Raw genomic sequence first — 18,991 nt, 5'->3', positions numbered from 1 at the left:
CCTCAGGTTGCAGTAGGAAATCAACCCAGAATTTAATTTATTTTCAGTTTTATTCTCAGAACCACTGATGCCATTCACAGCTTCATCTAATAATCCATAATCAGAGGCTCCACTCTGCTGATTAACTTCCTGGATTAATCCCGCAACGCTTTCCTAATCCCAGGAATTCACTTCCTGTTTCAGCAGCAGAAAAAAACCTCAGATTAACTTCAGATCTGGAGGAAAATCAGAATCCAACCCGTTTGATGTGTAGTCGGTTCTGAACCGAGCCAGGCTGACTTCTGCTTCCTCTTCCTCACCGACTGACGAAGACCTGAGAACTTTTCTACTTTTGTAGCACAAAACCATTAAAGCTGAACTGGGAACACTGGTTTCAGTCTGTTGCAGTGTTTACTTGACTTCTGTTCTAAACCTGGTTTCGATCCGGGTCAGGAGAAGCGGAGCTCGGAGAAGCCGGCCACAGGAAGTGGCGCGGGGCTCTTCCTGTCCAGCTTCAGGCCGGTGGGTGTGGGTGGGGCGGCGAGGCGGCCGGGCGCCAGCAGACACAGGAACAGGAAGCGCTCGCCCATGTGGGCGGGGCTTGTCAGCAGGTCGTAGCTCCGGATCAGCTGCTTCCTGCTGGACGGGTCGCTGCAGTTCCTCAGCAGAACCTGGACAGAACCGAGCAGAACCAGGAGTCAACCAGAACCCACCTGCATGCTGCGGGTCAGAACCAGAACCCACCTGCATGCGGGCGTCGCCGCCCATGTTCTTCAGGAACGCCCTCTGGGTGACGGGGCCCAGACAGGCCACGCCCCCTCCCGCCATGCGCCGCAGGTAGCTGAAGTCCACATCAGCGGTCAGGTCGGCGCCGCCGGGGTCCGACAGGACGTCGTGCAGCCGGTGGCCCTTGAAGCCCTGAAACGGGTCGCACGTTAGAACCGGACCGGAACAGAACGGACCCGGCGGCCTGCCGCGTACCCGGAACGTGTCGGTCTTGGTTCCGTCGTGGCCGTAGTCGGCGATCAGCGCCGCTCCTCCCTGCTGCCGGATCCGGCGGGCCATCAGCTGGATGATGGCTCCGCCCTCCGGACACACCTCCACGTGGCTCCGCCCTTCGCCGGCCTGCGCACACACACCTGGGTAAGCCCCGCCCCCAGAGCGTCAGGCGACCCGCCGCTCGGCTCCTCACCTGGACCAGCGAGGACGAAGCGAGCGTCGGACCCGGAGACAGAACCAACCGCAGCCGGCCCGGGTCGGCCGGATCCAGATCCACCAGAACCTCCCGCCAACCTTTCTCCGTCCGCTGGGGGCGGGGACAGTGGACAGGTGAGGACAGGTGAGGGTTTAGGGCAGGACAGGTGCGGCGGCAGGTCGCCGTCTCACCTGGAACTTGTGGACCGGCAGAACGTCGAAGAACTCGTGAGCAACAAAGATGCTGAAACCTGAAAGCAGAGAAACACCTGGAGGTCAAAGGTCAGCCAGGCTGAATGTTTGACCCTCTGGCGCCGCCTCAGGAAAACGCTGACAGAAACTCGGTTCTGACCCGGCCCGGTTCTCACCTGCAGGGACGTCTTCCAGGCGGCGGTACCAGGACACCGGAACCCCGGCTGCCGTCTCCCCGCGCCGGTACGCCGGGCCGTCCGGGTCCGACTCGCCGCTCGCCTCCTGGCCGCTGGTTCCGGTCAGCGTCTCGGCTTGGACCCGACTCAGAACCGGACTCACCTCCACCAGGTGGACCGACACAGCGGCTCCGCCCACTACAGAGCGTAGCTGGCCGAACACCTGGGGAGACAACAAAACCGGCATCAACCAACCAGAACCAACCAGAACCTCCAGAACCAGAGAATGGGTCTTACTCTCAGGACGTCTGCCATCAGGGAACCTTTCCCCGGGCCCAGTTCTACCAGCTGCAACCGACCGGGCCGACCCGCCGCCATCCACTCACTGACCATCCACACGCCCAGCAGCTGCAGACCAGAACCGGGTCAGAACCAGACGCCTGCTCCTCAGCGCACTCATCGTAATCATCATCATCAGGCTCTGGTTCTGAAGACCAGTGACCCAAACGGGTTCTGATCCAAACAGACTCACCTCTCCAAACACCTGGCTGATCTCTGGAGATGTGATGAAGTCTCCCTCCGCTCCCAGCATCATCTTCCTCACGTAGTAACCCTGCAGGAAGGAGACACGTTAAGCCCCGCCCCTATGAGGAGGCGCGTTAAGCCCCGCCCCCAGCCTGGCGGTGAGACGTACGGCCACTGGGTTGGTCAGAACCTCCCTCATGTACTCGGACACGGTGATGGGCCCGGTGGAGCGGATCTTGGCGCTCAGGTGTTTGAGCATGGAGGGGCGGGACTTCCTGTCCTGGGCTGAGGAGCTGCACAACGACACGGACGGAACACAGCGCCACCTTCCTGTCGAACACAGAAGTCAGTCTGGTCGGGAACACTGAGCAGAACCAAATGGGTTCCACTGAGTTCTGGATCCGAACGGGTTCTGGTCCAAATACAGCTGAGCAGAACCAAACATCTACAGTTTGGTTCTGATAGTTTAGTTTCCTGAGATTTCATAATTCTTTTTTTTATTTATGGATAAATAAACAAAATGTCTTCCAGTTTTAAATGTAAATATTATAATAATATGATAAATATAATAATTATCCATCCATCCATTTTCTAACATCTTGTCTCTAATGGGGTCAGGAGGGTTGCTGGTTCCTCTCCAGCTACGTTCCAGGCGAGAGGCAGGGTCACGGGGTCACCCTGGACAGGTCACCAGTCTGTCGCAGGGCAGCACAGAGACACACAACCATTCACACACACACTCACACCTAGGGAGAATTTAGAGAGACCAGTTAACCTGACAGTCATGTTTATGGACTGTGGGAGGAAACCGGAGAACCCGGAGAGAACCCACCATGCACAGGGAGAACATGCAAACTCCATGCAGAAAGACCCCGGGCCGGGAATCGAACCCAGGACCTTCTTGCTGCAAGGCAACGGCTCTACCAACTGCACCACTGTGCAGCCCTTTAATAAATATAATAATAATAATTATTATTATTATTGTCACTGAAAATGGCCTCCTGACATCAATATGATCTCTTATCGTATTTAGTTATAACAGCTGGTAAACCGGACTATACATGGTATCATCCTAATCATCTGTGACGTCATGAGCTGAACGCTGGAGAAGCTCAGGTGAGGGTTCTGGATTAAGATGAACCGGGTCAGTTAACACATGTTCTGATTCTCTCTGTACTGAACCTGCCAGGTGTTTCTGCTTCAAGTTTCCCGCCTGCTGCAGGTGAAGTCTGACAGGTGAACCGTGGATCTGAGCAGGTGAGCTGTGTGTGAGTGAGGTTCTGGTGGGTCTACCTGTGTCAGGTGTCACTGAGCCGGTCCTACAGGCACATGCGGCTCCGCGGTGACTGAAGGCTCTACTGAGCAGCTGCTGACAGACCTTCATCCTCATTGCGCCGGTGAGCGTCACTTCCTGTAGCCGCTCTGGGACAACTCAACTGGCATTAGTTAACCTGCGTAGCGGTGGGTTAATGTCCGGGCTAAAATCAAACTGGCTTCAGAGCAAAAGCTGCGGGTCTCCTCCAGGCTACTAAAGGTCAGACAATTGCCTGGAAAGGTTACCGGTCACTAGAGAGGGTCAAAAAGCCACCGAGTCCTCCTGAAGTTGGCACAGCTAAAGCTAACAGCGGCTGCTCCACCGTTTACCAGGAACTGGTGTGGTCCGACAGCGCCACTTGCTGCTGGGGAGGCGGAACTACATTATATTTATAGTGGGTCAATACATAAATGAAGGTAAATGATAAAACGCCAAATCAGTAATAATAACATAATAATCTGTATTTTATTTCTGTTTTATCTGTTACGGCTTCATCCCGAAGCACTGATCGGGTAAACTGCACCCTCTAGTGGAAACAACGCTTCTGTTTTTGTTTCTGTTAATAGAATAGAATAGAATTGAATTCAACTTTATTGTCGTTGCACCGTCACAAGTACAAGCAACGAAATGTAGTTTGCATCTATCCAGAAGTGCTATACAGGATATAAATATTTATTTACAGTTGTACAAGAATAAATATAAATATAAATATGGGAGCTATATGCACAGATTATACAGATTATACAAGAATGTTAGGAAATGGATTATATATGTATTAGTGGGTTTATAATACAAGATAAATAATGGCAGATAAGATTTACAGATTGTATATGTGTGTGAGGAGAACTTCCATGGTGTGTGTGTGTGTGTGAGGATAGTCCATGTGTTATTGTTGCATGAGAGGATAGGGGAGTTCAGTCCTTATAGTTTATGTTTTATGTCAGGAGGCGTTCAAAAGCAAGACAGCTGTGGGAAAGAAGCTGCTCCGGGTTCTGGTGGTTCTGTAACGTCTCCCAGAGGGCAGGAGGGAAAAGAGTGTGTGTGCTGGGTGAGTGAAGTTAATAGGAAGTTCCTGTTAAAAGAGGAAACTAACGGGCGTGCTGTGGTGGCGTAGGGGACAGTGCAACCCACATTTGGAGGCCTTCAGTCCTCAATGCGGCAGTTGCGGGTTCGATTCCCGGACCCAGCTGACGTTTGCTGCATGTCTTCCCCCTTTCCTGTCAGCCTACTTTCGAATAAGGGACACCAGAGCCCACAAAAAACCCCTGGTGGGGGAAAAAAAAAAAGAGAGGAAACCAACCTCCACTTCTCCCAAACCAGTCGCTTTAAAGCTCACAACTCTGACATCAATCCAGTTAAATAGATTCTGGTTTATCGCAGCAATCCAGATTCGGCTGTTAGAAACACGCCGAGGATAAATGAGATTTCACAAACTGCTGCTCCACTTTCCATCTTCCTGCAGACCAGTCATAGTTGCTAAAGTTACTAAGCACTTTGTATTGCCTTGTTGCTGAAAATGTATAAAACTACCTTTACCTTTATAGTTCAAACTGATGACTTTCTGTCTTTGCAGTCACATGACCAGCTGAGCGCTTCAGCTGCAGAGGACCGGTCAACCTTAAAGCATCGCTGAGATGTTCAGAAGTTCTGCATTGATCCCACAGTGATCAATAAGTGAAAGTAAGCTGCCGCCAGCGCAGAGCTTGATGAAGACGCTTTAAAGACAGAAAAACTGAAGACATACAGACAGAAACAAACTTTGTTGATCCTCTGCAGTGAATTCAGCAGGTAGGAAAAATATTAAAAACAGAAACATGAAGCTGGGATGGAATAACTAGAAACTATAATCTGGATTAAAAGACAGCAGGCTGAAACCCTCCCACAGCATGATGCTGCCACTGCCAGGCTGTGAATGAACATAAGGAGAAGCCCTGGGAATGTTCAGAACCGCTGTACTGGACCCACAAGCTTCCCCTGCAGAACCACTTCTGGTTCTGGAGACTGAGGGTTTCAGACTGTGCTGGTCCAGTCAGAGTAGATCTGGTTCTGGTTCTGACCCGCTGCAAGTGCCTCCTCCATATGGACCCGGTTCTGATCCAGTTTGGATTCTCCTGGTCTTCACCAAACTGGACCAGATACTGGAACTGGACCGGAAACTATCCCAGTCTTTCCAGCCTCGTCTGGACCGAAGATACCGGAACCTCAGCGGTTCTGCGTGGCATCCGTCCGGTTTGATCAGAACGGAACCTTCGACAGCCAGGTGTCGTGAGATAGCTCCCGGTCTCCGCCTACCGGAAGAGGCTGTAGCCCCGCAGGCCAGCAGGAGGCGCCACCGAGCCGAGCGCACAGACTGGACCGGTCCATACATCACAACGTCAGGTTATGAACTGTTTTCTGCTCGTCGGAACCAGTCCTGGTCCACAGAACTGTTCAGAACCGCTTCACAATTCAGACCCAGTCGGATCATTCATTTCTTCTGAGCAGATCTGGGTCTGATTCGGTCCAAACTCTCCGAACTGCAGATCTAGAGGCCAAAGTTACTCACCCAGAGTTTAGTCAGTTACTTTAAGTTACTTTTAAACTTTCCAGCTGAGATGTGAACCTCAGAGTCGCAGCAAGCTGCGGAGAAGGTGCGCTGACTCGCTGTAGCCAATCAGAAGCCAGGGTCTCTGTGGAAGAAGCCAATCAGAACCAGAGCCTGTGTTAGGCCCGCCTCCGGAGTCTGACGGTGAATTTGACGGATTAAATGAATTTCTGATGTAATTCACTGCAGAAATAATGTTGAGTTTTTAAAATTAAATATTTAATAACTGAGGCAAGTTGCTCTTTATTTCTGTTTTTATTTCCAGCTGCAATACATCTAAATTATAACTTCAGTTATTTATTGCCTTTTGGCCCCTTTTACACCTGTTTCTGATACAGGTTTGTGTTTCAGTGGTTCTGGAGTCTCCTGGGCCCTCGAACCCATCCAGACCCGGTTCCACCAGAGACATGGTCCTGGTTCTGGACTGAACCGGACCTGGACCAACAGTAAAGCACACAGAGACCAAAGAGACAGAAAACAACTTTATTGAGTTTGGCGCCTTTACAGCTGGAATTCTGGGAATTCAAACACGACGTCTTTCCCCGTCAGCTTCTTGTAGACTCCAGAGAACGTCTCCACCTGCAGAGGTCAGAGGTCAGAGCAGAACCTGGTCTCAAGCTAAAAGATTTATGTTAATTAAAATATCAGATGAGCGATTTTCCTAAAGTTATAATTAAGTCCGAAGTGTTGGACTGGAGGGACGGTGAGCGCCCTCTGGTGGACTAAAACATCTTTATTTTTATCATAATCATCTCTAGATTAACTACAGATGACAAACACTAATTATTTTGTTTCTCATCCACTGGCACATTTTGATTTAATCTCAGTTTTTAGAAGCTGTCTGGAAAAATGCAGTTAAATCATTTTTACTAGTTTTACAGTTCTGATGAATTACAGAAATAAACTTTTCGTTTTCCCTCCAGACGGATCCGGAGCGTTCTGTGTCCTGCATGGTTTGTCTCCCCAGTAACGGCCCAAAGGACTCTGGGAAGGCGTAGGAATATGCAGGACGCTCGCCGCGCCGGCCGACCAGCAGCCGGGGGCGGAGCTTACTGTCCGACATTGTGGAACGGGATTGGACGTCACGGCTCAGAGCTGCGCTCCCATTGGCCACCAGAACAGAGCTGGAGGCCACGCCCCCAGATGTCCATGTCGGAACTGATGGTTGCTATGGTTACAGCAGCATCATAGTCATTAGGATCAGTCCAGATTGTTAATGGGCTCTTTGCACGTCAGCCTCCACGGCTCGCTCGTTTCCAGTCTGGTGAAAATAGGATTTAATGATGAACATCAATCTGAAGCCCCAACAAGTCAGCTGGAGAAAAGTTTTAAGATGTTCACCTCGTTATACATTCAGGTACCAAGGTGAGTTTTACCGTCTTTAACCTTGTGGCTAATATTAGCTTTAGCTTATGCTAGTAGGCAACATTCTCTGTTTTTCTTGTAAAAATATGTTAAGTATCTCAACATTCTAACAGACAATGTTGTTACCTTATTTTGTACTGATTTTAAAGTATATTGTGTGTTTATTGCCGTTAGTGTCAGAGACCAAGTAACGCGGGATTTTACGGTTCAGGCCTTTTGCCTCTGAAGCAGGAAGCGCAACAAGCCGGTAGCTTAACAGCAGAGCAGCTGTGGAGTCCGTCTGACTTCAGCTGACTGCTCAGGTTCAGAGTTGTTGTGGCGGATCAGTTGCTCGGCTGTCTGGATCTGGTCTGCTCTCTCGTTCCCATAAACTCGCTCCTTCAGGCTGAATACAGAAGTTGTTCATGGAAATAACACAGGAGGCTCCTTTACCTTCTTTAGGCTGAAGAAGCTGATCCGGAGTGAAGGCTGTAAACTTTGCTGTGCAGCGTTAGCTTTAACTGGTAGCGAAGAATATTTACAAGCCACCGTAAATATCGTTTGGAAATCCATAAAAACTTAAAAGCTCTTTATATTAGGAAGACAACAAAGTGCATAGTATTGTTTTATTTGTGCCTGAAATACGACTGTGTCATTTCTAGTTGTCATGGTAACTGAAAGTGGAAACAAGAGAGCTGATGTGGATGTGACGTCAGCGCCGCAGTGCAAAGAGCCCATTAACTGTGCTGAGCTGTCCAAACAGCTGCCTGCACAGATTTGTCAGAGTTCAGCAGGATGACCTTTGACTTTGGTTGATTTAACCTTTAGTTGTCTGGAACCAATTTAAAAACATCTTTATGCATCTGGAAATTAAACTTTTCTAGAATGAAACAAATCTGGAATGAAAGTGTTGCAGCCGATTCTATGATGAAAACAAAACTAAATCCCAGTTTGATTCCCCAAACACTTCAGAACCAGAATCAGAACCCGGCTGGCCCGGTTCTGGTCCGGTCTGAACAGAACCACTCACTTTGTGTTCCACGTTGTTCTGCTGGGCCTTGTCCAGGTGGACCTTGATGAGCCGGCTGCTGTCCAGCTTGACCCGGATCCGCTTGCCGACGATCTCACTGGGGAACACCAGGTCCTCCAAGATGGCGTCATGGACGGAGGTCAAAGTTCGACTGGGTGGATGAAGGGAAGTTTATTTTTCAGTCATTTTTTTATCATGTTCATTCATTTCAGACTAAATAAATAGCTGGAAGCTAATTAGCTTGCTTGCTAAATATCTAAGCTGGACAGTTACCTTGCCAACAAGGTGTACGACAATTATTGAGTCACTAAAAAACGATGACATCATTCTGACATCACAACGTTTGTGAGGTTCTGTGTCCTGCATGGTTTGTCTCCCCAGTAACGGCCCAAAGGACTCTGGGAAGGCGTAGGAATATGCAGGACGCTCGCCGCGCCGGCCGACCAGCAGCCGGGGGCGGAGCTTACTGTCCGACATTGTGGAACGGGATTGGACGTCACGGCTCAGAGCTGCGCTCCCATTGGCCACCAGGACAGAGCTGGAGGCCACGCCCCCAGGTGTCCATGTCGGGAAAATGATTTTTAAATCTGGGAAAATGTTCCTGAACATTCAAATCCACTGGTCCAGAGTTCTGACCAATCATACAGCTTCCTGCTGATGACATCATCATTACCCTCTCAGGTCTGTTCTTGAGAGCAGAACCAATTGGGTCGAGTTGCTGAACTGCGACGCACCAAACCCTGACCTTTGACCCTTCCCTGTTCGGCTCCTCAGGAGTTCTGCAGAGCAGCTACAGAACCTCTGATCCAATCAGAACCGACCCAACACCTCTGGTTCTGGTTCTACTGATGCTCCTTTAGGTCCAGACCTGAGAATCAGAACCGGTTCTGATCTCTGGAGACCGGTCCGTTTTCCCCTCTGGTCCAACCTGGGCCCAGGTTCTGCAGAACTGAGTGGTTCTGGTCCACTCACCTCCTGGGACGCTTCTGCTTGTTCTTGGTGCGACTTTTCCTGGTGGGTTTGGGAAGAATCCTCCTCTGTAAAACAAACAGCAATAATCAATAATCAATAACTGATCAGAGGAGCAGAACCTGGACCGGAACCAGACGGATCCGGAGCGTTCTGTGTCCTGCATGGTTTGTCTCCCCAGTAACGGCCCAAAGGACTCTGGGAAGGCGTAGGAATATGCAGGACGCTCGCCGCGCCGGCCGACCGGCAGCCAGGGGCGGAGCTTACTGTCCGACATCGTGGAACGGGATTGGACGTCACGGCTCAGAGCTGCGCTCCCATTGGCCACCAGGACAGAGCTGGAGGCCACGCCCCCAGGTGTCCATGTCGGGAACTGGAGCTGCACCAGTTCACACTGGGAATATTGACGCATAAACAGGAAATGTGAAACGTCCAGATCAGAGACTGGGAGCCACTGGTCCAGAGGAACCGGAGGAACATGACATGAAGGATGTTGCTCAACCTTTATGACAATAACGGACAGCAAACGTTTTGATATGAAATCATGCTAAATGATAAAGACATGAAAGCAGAAGCTCTGACCCATGGGAGGTCAGAGGCTCCCAGATGTCATGGTGTCCAACCGAGTGACTCCTCAACTCTCCGGTTTGAAAAACCACAAAAAAAGTTCCAGAACCGGCGACCCGGCAGAACCGTAGACGGTAAAAAGCTCAGGCGGGATCCAAACGGCTCTTAGAACTACAGGAGGTTCAAACTCCCTCATTGACGTTCAGCTTACAGGAAAAACATTAAAACAAACTGACCAATGAGATCCGTCACACACACACACACACACACACACTCACTTCAATCCAAAAGCACATAATTCTGAACTTTAACCCTAGAAAAGATTACATTTCAGTTTGATATATTTTATAATCAACTGGTTATAGAGTAACAGATTACTAAACAGTATTAATCAATAGTTTCCATTTTAGTTCCAATCCTGTTTGCTCTTTTATTTCTATATTATTTTGTCTGATCTTTCTAATCTAGGCCTGCACAGTGGTGCAGTTGGTAGAGCTGTTGCCTTGCAGCAAGAAGGTCCTGGGTTCGATTCCCGGCCCGGGGTCTTTCTGCATGGAGTTTGCATGTTCTCCCTGTGCATGGTGGGTTCTCTCCGGGTTCTCCGGTTTCCTCCCACAGTCCAAAAACATGACTGTCAGGTTAATTGACACTTCTCCATAGAGTGTGAGTGTGTGTGTGTGAATGGTTGTGTGTCCTGTGTTGCCCTACGACAGACTGGTGACCTGTCCAGGGTGACCCCGTGACCCCGCCTCTCGCCTGGAACGTAGCTGGAGAGGAACCAGCAACCCTCCTGATCCCATTAGGGACAAGATGTTAGAAAATGGATGGATGGATTTCCAATTTTCACCTGTATTAATTCTGATATTTTGGCGGCCATATTTGCCACGTTACTTTTATCAAGCTATTTATTTATTGCCAGTTTTGGCAGGATCTGTCCTCCATAGATTCTGCCTTCAGTCCAACTAAATGAAACTAAGAGATTAAAATATGACCTCATTTTGAAAAAAGATGTCAATTTTTAAACATTCTGCCTTTTTAAAGCTTTGGAACTAAAGACATCCGGGTCCAGACAGCAGGTAGAGCAGCGCTGGTACCAACACGGTCAGAAAGCTGAACAAACAACCCAACAATAATTCAAGTCTTGGAGCTGCGGAGCGAGACGCCGGTTCTGTTGGACCGGTGCTACTGGTGGAGATATTTCACAGACGGAGCCGCTGAACCTCCAGACAGTGAACTCTGACAGCGAGCAGCTGCTGAGAGCTGCAGCAGGAACTGAAACTGGATTTAGATATGTGGTAAAATATGTCTAACAGCTCTACATTCGGTCACTTTATTGCCAGATAACAGAATCATTTATACCTAAAGTGAAAAATTAACAGGTGATCATCCAGGTGATCAGCAGAGATCGGAGATCAGAACCGGCAGCAAAGAACCTGATCGGACCATCACTAGTTTAGATGATCAGCAGATTTCTCGCTGACATTGACTTTTAGATGAGAACATGTTTCATCTAAGGAACTATTCTGAATGTTTATTTGCATTTTTAGGAATTTCAAAATTATAAAAAATCTGAGTTGGTTGAATGAAAATATTTTTTATTCTGTTAGAATAATCAATCAGTTCATGTTAGCTGCAGCGCTAGCTCCACGTCCTGAGCAGAACCAGGTCTGCAACCCAACCTGGGAGGTTCCCAGCCTCTGACCTTTGCCCTCTCACCTGTGCAATGAAGACGACATGCTTCCCACTGAACTTCTTCTCCAGCTCCCGGACCAGGCGGACCTGGATCTTCTGAAAGGACTTGAGCTGAGGAACTGGGACGAAGATGATGATGGCTTTGCGGCTGCCGCCCACCTCAATCTCCTGCAACACAGAGCAACGCTCCGTCAGCTGCCAGCAACACGCTGCGCCACTGCACAGCACGGAGCGGATCTGGATCCACACAGAACCAGAGTGTTCTGTGTCCTGCATGGTTTGTCTCCCCAGTAACGGCCCAAAGGACTCTGGGAAGGCGTAGGAATATGCAGGACGCTCACCGCGCCGGCCGACCGGCAGCCAGGGGCGGAGCTTACTGTCTGACATTGTGGAACGGGATTGGACGTCACGGCTCAGAGCTGCGCTCCCATTGGCCACCAGGACAGAGCTGGAGGCCACGCCCCCAGATGTCCATGTCGGGAAAACGTTTAGCAGAATCCCACCTTAGCTGCGGTGATGTGCAGTTCCCTCAGCTGGGCCTTCAGGTCAGAGTTCATCTCCAGCTCCAGCAGAGCCTGGAGAAAGGTCCAGGTCAGCAGGCGAACAGAACTGGCACCAAGATGGCCGACTGAATGCTCTTACCTGGGAGATTCCAGACTCAAACTCATCGGGCTTCTCGCCGTTCGGCTTCACTATCTTAGCGCTGGTACTGAACATGGCCTTAGTCTCTGCACAGACATAGAGAGGGTTAGGTTAGAGAGGTCAGAGGCGATTTCATCACATATTTAAGGAGGAACAGCAAAAGCAAAGGAGGATTAGCAGCACCAGCTGGATTTGTTGTTGGGGTATATCAAGCTGTTAGCATTAGACTATCATACAGAAAGTACTCAGTCAGATGCCTCAAACAATTCGTTGTAACACTGACTGCTACCAGAAATCTTCCTGCCCACAGCATCACCATCCACAACTCTCTGAACATACACGGATGATTTCAGTTTCATTAACGAAGTATGTTTGAATAAAATCTAACTAAGAAACATCTAAACTGGTTCCAGAATAACCGGTGACCTGGTCTCAGTTGCTGCCGACCTGAACTCCCCGTAAACTGGTTTGAAATGGTTCCAGTTGTCCTCCTGCTGCGACCTAACAGCTAAACTGGCCCCAGCTGGGAAGTTCTTCGGTGAAACTGTCGGACCAGTTGTCTAGTCAATTCCCAGTTTATTCTCCAGCAGTAGCTGACTGAACACACGCTCGGCCTAGCTTCTCCCGCTAACACAGTCTCTCCGCTAACACGCTGTAAATACACCTCTAACGAAACCATCCGCTGCTGCAAACCCCTTAATCTGAGGTATCAAAGTCCAAATGGGAAGTTCTGGTTGTTGAAGCAACAACAAAACAGATTTAAAGCACATTTAAGATCAGAAAACTGATGAGCTGAGAAAATAACACGACTAACCTGTGTCAGCGACGGCCAAGGAAGAGACCGGAACATCGCGAGACTTCAATTAATCCAATCGCGTCACTGATCATTAGCATCGCGAGAATTAGATATGTACGCCGTCAATATTGAAGTTAGGATATCGCGAGAGTAAAATTAGTAGCATTGCTGCTGTTAATTGTCGGGTTTACAGCCCGGTTTACGTCCAATTTCACCCAGTTTAGGCCCAACATGACTCTCTGCTGGTTCCGCTGATGATCCGGTTTTGGACTCCGGTCCGGACAGTTCTCAAAAGGTTCTGCAGCGCTTCAGATATGCCGAACCCGAAAGGAAAGTTCTTCTACGCTGTCAGGAAGGGAGTCAAACCCGGAGTCTACAAGTCATGGTGAGGATCAGTACCGGTGGTCTGACCATCAGTGCTACCTCGTCAGATTTTCCTAGGAAACTTTTTACTAATTACGGATATGAACCAGGTTTATTGTGACTTCATAATAATCCAGAACCGGGTGGTTCTGGATATTTTCTCAGGCTATTGCTTTCGGAACCGCTGTTTAATATTAACGCCTCAGCAGCCGCGTCTAATTAATGTCAATTAAAATTAATTTGTTTCAATAATTTAGATCAAAAGTGAAGCTCATATTGTATGCGTTTATTTCATACAGATGGATACATTTAACCCATTAGTTTAGTTGATTCTCGCTTACAGTCAACGGAAATGCAGCATTTAGTTAAAATAGTCAGACAGAAAAACCCCCCCAATGTTTTATGGTCTAAACAGCTGTGAAGGAACCGAGTATAGCAGGAAATGGTCAATATTGTTCACGGAGTAGTATGAGTAGAAAGTTTAATAGAAGGAAAAACTCGCAGTCAGTGGTTGCTATGGTGATTCTCTAGCAGTATTTAAAAGCAGTCTGGTGGGTCCATCTTTGTGTTTCCTGTAGGAGTTTGACCAGTTCAACAGAACTTTCAGGTCCAGTTTCTCCCGAACCAAACAGATCCAAAGTTTACTGGGAGTGAATGAGAGAGTGGGCGTGTCTCACTGATCCTTGGGCTCTGATTGGACAGAAAACAGGAAGTCTTCCAACAGTGTTAGGAGATAGATAGACAATATTAGGAAGGAGGAATGGGTTAAATCCAAAAGGTTCTGAAGATTTCACCGGGTCAGAACAAGAACATTCTGGAAAGAGTTCTGGAGAAATGTTGGGCCTAAAAACCTGATGACTTTCCTGGTTCTGCTTGTTCTTCCAGGGAAGAGTGTAAGATCCAGGTGGACAAGTTTCCAGCTGCGTCGTTTAAGAAGTTTGGATCAGAACGAGATGCCTGGGCATTCTTCAGAGGAGAAGACCCGTCTGTGGTTCCGGACCACAGCACAGGTGAGCCGGTCCAGACAGGTGAGGAACTAAAGGTTCTGCCTCTAGGAACCAGCAGTAATCCTGCAGACTTGCTCTGAATGGTTCTGGTAGGAACATCTGGACTGATCAGATGGATGACAGACCTGCATTGAAATAAACATGATCTCTGTGTTTTCATCAGAACCTGTGCTGCAGCGTTTTGGATCAGCTGAAACCTTTTAGCAGAACTGGACCTGATTCCTCTGGAACGGTTCTGTTCCTGATTGCAGTTGTGTTTCCCATCAGGAGCCTGGCCTGGAGAGGCAGACGTCTCTCTGCTCCCCAGACGGGGCCCAGAACCGGTGGAGTGCATCCCGCTAGGAACGAAGAGGCCCCGCCCAGAGGAGGGGGCGGAGCTTCAGCCTAAACGAGCCAAGACATCAGACAGCTCGTTAGCAGGAAGCAGTGATGGGTTCAACTACATGGGTACGATGACGATGTTGGAGCCCTGTGGCCTCCAGTGGTCGGCACCGCTAGCTAAAACGCTAGCTTCGCTGACCCTGAAGCACTAAGCAATAATTTAATTCTGCTAATGCTAAAGTGCTATACTAACATGGTCTGAAGTGGAAGCTAAAGTTGAAGCGTCATGTCAACGTGGTATTTAGTGGAAGACAGTGCTAAAATGCTAACTTCAGCCATATGGACACCAAGTGTGCTACAGGACCACAAACCTCCACAGGATCAAATAATTAACAGTTTCAAATCAAAACTTCAACATGGAACTTTTGAACTTCTTTCAACTGAAAGTTATTAAAACATGCAACTAAATTATTGCTATAGAATTCATCAGAAAAAAATTATTTTAGGGGAAGCTAAGTATGCTAAACATTTTCAAAGTTAGCAAAAGAGCTAAATGCTAAAAATTAGCTCTGCTAGAAGTAGAACAGTGGCCACTCCCAGACTGACCTCCAACCTGCTGCTGACCCTCCAGGTGATGCGGTGGTGGTGTACACCGACGGCTGCTGCTCAGCCAACGGCCGGGACCAGGCCCGGGCCGGGATCGGGGTCTACTGGGGCCAGAACCACCCACTGTGAGTCCACACACACCAACACACCCTCAACTAGCTGCTGCTGGCGCTAACCCTGAGGAAGTAACCAGCTGCTGCCTGTTGGCCAGAAATGTTGCAGAGAGGCTGCAGGGGCGGCAGACCAATCAGAGAGCAGAGATTCAGGTAAGACCCGCCCATCACATCCCGCCTCAAGCGACACTCTCAGTTTACCTGTTAACTGATTTGTTAGTGACACGATAGTTGTTTAATGACTTGCTAGTTGCTTAGTGACTCGTTAGTTGGTTAGGGACTTGTTAGTTGGTTAATGACTTGTTAGTGACTCGTTAGTTGGTTAATGACTCGTTAGTTGGTTATGGACTTGTTAGTTGGTTAATGACTCGTTAATTGGTTAATGACTTGTTAGTGACTCGTTAGTTGGTTAGGGACTCGTTAGTTGGTTAGTGACTTGTTAATTGGTTAATGACTTGTTAATTGGTTAATGACTTGTTAGTGACTCATTAGTTGGTTAGTGACTCGTTAATGTGTTAGGGCCTCGTTAGTTGGTTAATGACTTGCTAGTGATTTGTTAGTTGGTTAGTGACTCGTTAGCGACCCGGTAGCTGGTTAATGGCTCATTAGCGACTCATTAGCTGGTTAATGGCTCGTTAGTTGGTTAGTGACTCATTAGCGACGCTGTAGCTGGTTAATGACTCGTTAGCGACCCGGTAGCTGGTTAATGGCTCGTTAGCGACCCGGTAATGTCTCCGCCCCCAGGCAGCCTGCCGGGCTCTGGAACTGGCCCGGCAGAACCACATCCAGAAGCTGGTTCTCTACACTGACAGCAAGTTCACCATCAACGGTGAGTCATTGCCATGGACCTTGGGGGGGTGGCGGGGCTGGGTGACCTCTGACCTCTGACCTGGTGCAGGTGTGACCAGCTGGGTGAAGACCTGGAAACTGAACGGCTGGAGGCTGAAGTCTGGCGGTCCAATCACCAACAAAGAAGACTTTATGAAGCTGGACCGGCTGAACTCTGAGCTGGACGTGGTCTGGGTAAATAACCGGGCCGAACCGGGCCGCTGGCACAGAAAGCTGGGCGCTCCTAACTGTCCCTCTCCCTGCAGATGCACGTTCCGGGCCACGCCGGGTTCACCGGGAACGAGATGGCAGACCGGCTGTCCAGGGAGGGAGCAGCCAAGCAGCCACTGTGAAAAGTTTCTGATGTTTTCTGTTTTTCTTTCTGCTCAGGGTGAATAAAGTTTAGTTTACTTCCGACCGTGAAGCCGACGGCACTTCCTTTCCTGATTTATAAAGAACGGCAGCAAAGATCAGCTGACAGGTTCTCATCCTCCTGCTGTTCTCATCATTATCCAGCAGGGGGCACTGCTGTCATCACGTTAAACTGGGACTTTACTGGTACCAGTTTGGCTAATTATTGTTTTAGAAATGAAACTGAAGTAAAACATGTTTGCTATATAAACGGAACTCAAGCCTTTCAGTCGGATCTGTGGGAATAATTAACTCAGCATTCGGAGTCAGGAGGATTATTTATTCTGCTGCTGTTTCTGTTGTCTGATAGAACATAAGAAAGTTTCTCTCACCGTTTATCAAAATGTTTAAAAAGGCTAAACTCTGAAGTATCTCGTTACTCCCTGAAAGATTAGCTCAGTGGAGCCCAAAGTCGTCCTGGAGGGCCGGCATCCTGCGGGTTTTACTCTCTCCCTGGTTTAACACACCTGGATCCAATGACAGCTCATTAGAAGAACACTGACCTGCTGAAAAGGTTGTTGGTACCACCAGGGACGGAATAAAACATGCAGGATGCCGGCCCTCTGGATTAGATGTTAGTTAAGTATAATCCCTGGTTCTGATTGGCCGATGACACCCTCACGATGGCTCCTCCCCCCCGAGCTGCTCTGCTTTAGTCTGTTAAATTATTCCCAACATTTTTTTTTGAAAGATTTTGTTGAATTATTCCATCTTTAATGTTTCACCTGGTTCCGACCTGCAGGTGTTCAAACAGACCAGCAGAGGGCAGCACAGCTTCCTCCTCACTGTTGATGGCTTTCATTAAACTCTGGACAGATCAGCAGATTATTAATTTCCTAATTTATGTAGAATTAACTTCTGATTATATCAGTCTATTATGACTAATACTGAAGTATAATCCTTGATCACACTGAAAACCATTTCCTGTTTTTTTTTTTTTATTTTATTCTTAATTACAGAAATTATTTTCGATTGTTGCCAAATAAATTTTAATTTTAGACATGAAAAGAAATCCTTTGGCTAGTTTAAATTTGACTTAAAGTTAAAATCTTTCATGGATGAAAAGATTTATTTTCTAGTTTAAAGAGGGTCATAACTATTCATACCGCTGGCAGATTCAGCATGGAGTGATTCTGATTGGAGAAAGAAGTTTGTTTAGAAATAACTTCTAGATTTCATAAATCTGTTTCTGTCTGAACTCTGACCTCGCTCAGTTTGGCTTTGAAAACTCTCTGGCAGCAGCAGGCTGAGGCAGAGCCTCCCCTGACCTCTGACCTCTGACTGCCGGCCAGCGCAAGCCGCCACGATCCCGCCAGCGGCGGCACATGCTGTGGGGTCAAAGGTCAACGCTTCAGCGGCTCGTTAGCTCTGCAGCTGGAGGGAACCAAGGCGGTAGAATCAGAACTCTGCTTTGCTCCAGAACATTCTGAGAAAATAAACTTTGCACATTGGGTCAAAGGAACCGGACCGGAGTTCTGCAGAACTTTCTGCCTCATCTGCATAGCCAGGAGAGATGAAGGTCCGCTCTGCGGTTCTGAGTAGCTCTGTTTGGACTCGACTCCTTCAGCAGGTCTAGAACCTCCTGACCTGAACATGATGTCACAGACTGGTCTGTTTCCATGACAACAGGGACCAAGACAGAGATGGGAAGGAGGAGATCTTTATTTGACACTACGACAGGATCCAGCAGGTCAGTGAATGCACCACGGCCAGTTCTCCCAGTCTGAGGCTGGTTTTGGCCCAGATCAGCCCAGTCCTCCCAGCAGCAGCCTCAGTGGGAGGAACAGCAGCATGTTGGGATGCAGCGCGGCTCTCTGGGCGTCAGCCTGCTGCAGACCTGAGCTGCATACTAACAGGCAGCTGCAGGAAACACCAAGCAGCTGCTCTGCTCCAGACGCTGACTGTTATTATTAAAATGTTTTCATCAAGTTTTAATGTTGGAATCACTAATTATTGCTATTATTATTCAAATGTTCTGGTTCTATCATGTTTGACATATTTAGATTTTAATCTTTATTAATATCAAAATAAAAACCAGATCGTGTTTCTTTCCAGAACCGGAAGGAGAAAATTTGACCAATTAATTATTGGTGACTAACAGCAGTACTGCAGCGTGTTCTGTTGACCTGCAACCTTCAGCGGTGTTTACCTGAGGAACAGGTGGTTAGGAAAGGGGGCGGAGCCAGCAAAGTGCTTCATCATAAGTTCCTCTTCCTCACCTCTGATTGGTGATTCATCACTTCTGTGTGCCTGGTAGTAAATGAATAAATACAAATATATAAATGAATCCATGATAAATTAAGATTTTTCTTTTGTGGCTCTAGTGTCCCTCATATG

General features: G+C 48.3%; 4 protein-coding genes, 2 long non-coding RNA genes and 4 other non-coding genes across 12 annotated transcripts in view; 4 read left to right on the top strand and 6 right to left on the bottom strand.

Moving 5' to 3' along the window:
• Positions 1 to 36: 36 nt before the first annotated feature.
• Positions 37 to 3,720, bottom strand: ndufaf7 (NADH:ubiquinone oxidoreductase complex assembly factor 7). 2 transcript variants are annotated; one of them, XM_044106983.1, is made up of 10 exons: positions 3,360 to 3,720; positions 2,236 to 2,396; positions 2,074 to 2,154; positions 1,839 to 1,949; positions 1,542 to 1,764; positions 1,366 to 1,424; positions 1,172 to 1,285; positions 961 to 1,104; positions 724 to 897; positions 37 to 650 (listed from the first exon to the last, which is right to left on the bottom strand). In XM_044106983.1, exons 1-10 carry the CDS (start codon positions 3,454 to 3,456, stop codon positions 429 to 431), a joined length of 1,386 nt encoding a protein of 461 aa, XP_043962918.1. In that variant the 5' UTR covers positions 3,457 to 3,720; the 3' UTR covers positions 37 to 428. The 2 variants fall into 2 exon arrangements, with proteins under 2 accessions (XP_043962918.1, XP_043962919.1); XM_044106984.1 differs by having other exon boundaries at positions 2,236 to 2,392; positions 3,360 to 3,480.
• LOC122825549 lies at positions 3,664 to 5,169 on the top strand. The gene is made up of 3 exons (XR_006369664.1): positions 3,664 to 3,797; positions 4,326 to 4,429; positions 4,955 to 5,169. It is a non-coding gene; the product is annotated as an uncharacterized LOC122825549 (long non-coding RNA).
• Positions 5,170 to 6,434: 1,265 nt separating this feature from the next.
• rps7 (ribosomal protein S7) lies at positions 6,435 to 13,083 on the bottom strand. Its single transcript, XM_044106988.1, has 7 exons — positions 13,024 to 13,083; positions 12,210 to 12,295; positions 12,071 to 12,142; positions 11,592 to 11,735; positions 9,312 to 9,376; positions 8,340 to 8,490; positions 6,435 to 6,544 (listed from the first exon to the last, which is right to left on the bottom strand). Exons 2-7 carry the CDS (start codon positions 12,282 to 12,284, stop codon positions 6,467 to 6,469), a joined length of 585 nt encoding a protein of 194 aa, XP_043962923.1. The 5' UTR covers positions 12,285 to 12,295; positions 13,024 to 13,083; the 3' UTR covers positions 6,435 to 6,466.
• On the bottom strand, positions 6,903 to 7,121 carry LOC122825910. Its single transcript, XR_006369718.1, has one exon. It is a non-coding gene; the product is annotated as a small nucleolar RNA SNORA73 family (small nucleolar RNA).
• LOC122825548 lies at positions 8,497 to 10,395 on the top strand. 2 transcript variants are annotated; one of them, XR_006369663.1, is made up of 3 exons: positions 8,497 to 8,896; positions 9,666 to 10,009; positions 10,344 to 10,395. It is a non-coding gene; the product is annotated as an uncharacterized LOC122825548 (long non-coding RNA). The 2 variants fall into 2 exon arrangements; XR_006369662.1 differs by lacking the exon at positions 10,344 to 10,395 and having other exon boundaries at positions 9,666 to 10,291.
• On the bottom strand, positions 8,691 to 8,909 carry LOC122825908. The gene has a single exon (XR_006369716.1). It is a non-coding gene; the product is annotated as a small nucleolar RNA SNORA73 family (small nucleolar RNA).
• Positions 9,460 to 9,678, bottom strand: LOC122825909. The gene has a single exon (XR_006369717.1). It is a non-coding gene; the product is annotated as a small nucleolar RNA SNORA73 family (small nucleolar RNA).
• On the bottom strand, positions 11,829 to 12,047 carry LOC122825911. The gene has a single exon (XR_006369719.1). It is a non-coding gene; the product is annotated as a small nucleolar RNA SNORA73 family (small nucleolar RNA).
• Positions 13,084 to 13,137: 54 nt separating the features above from the next.
• rnaseh1 (ribonuclease H1) lies at positions 13,138 to 16,677 on the top strand. The gene is made up of 8 exons (XM_044106986.1): positions 13,138 to 13,390; positions 14,254 to 14,378; positions 14,643 to 14,822; positions 15,328 to 15,427; positions 15,514 to 15,568; positions 16,160 to 16,244; positions 16,314 to 16,438; positions 16,510 to 16,677. Exons 1-8 carry the CDS (start codon positions 13,260 to 13,262, stop codon positions 16,594 to 16,596), a joined length of 888 nt encoding a protein of 295 aa, XP_043962921.1. The 5' UTR covers positions 13,138 to 13,259; the 3' UTR covers positions 16,597 to 16,677.
• A 1,013-nt stretch (positions 16,678 to 17,690) lies between these two features.
• The window catches only part of myt1la (myelin transcription factor 1-like, a), a 33,655-nt gene continuing 32,354 nt past the window's right edge, over positions 17,691 to 18,991 (top strand). The window contains exon 1 of the mRNA XM_044106970.1: positions 17,691 to 18,344. The gene's annotated coding sequence lies outside the window, so the exon portion shown is untranslated. The remainder of the gene's footprint in view (positions 18,345 to 18,991) is intronic.

The sequence above is a fragment of the Gambusia affinis genome, linkage group LG22 (genome assembly GCF_019740435.1).
Source record: "Gambusia affinis linkage group LG22, SWU_Gaff_1.0, whole genome shotgun sequence".
In the NCBI taxonomy this organism is placed as follows: Eukaryota; Metazoa; Chordata; class Actinopteri; order Cyprinodontiformes; family Poeciliidae; genus Gambusia; species Gambusia affinis.
This window is presented reverse-complemented; position numbering and strand designations above follow the sequence as displayed.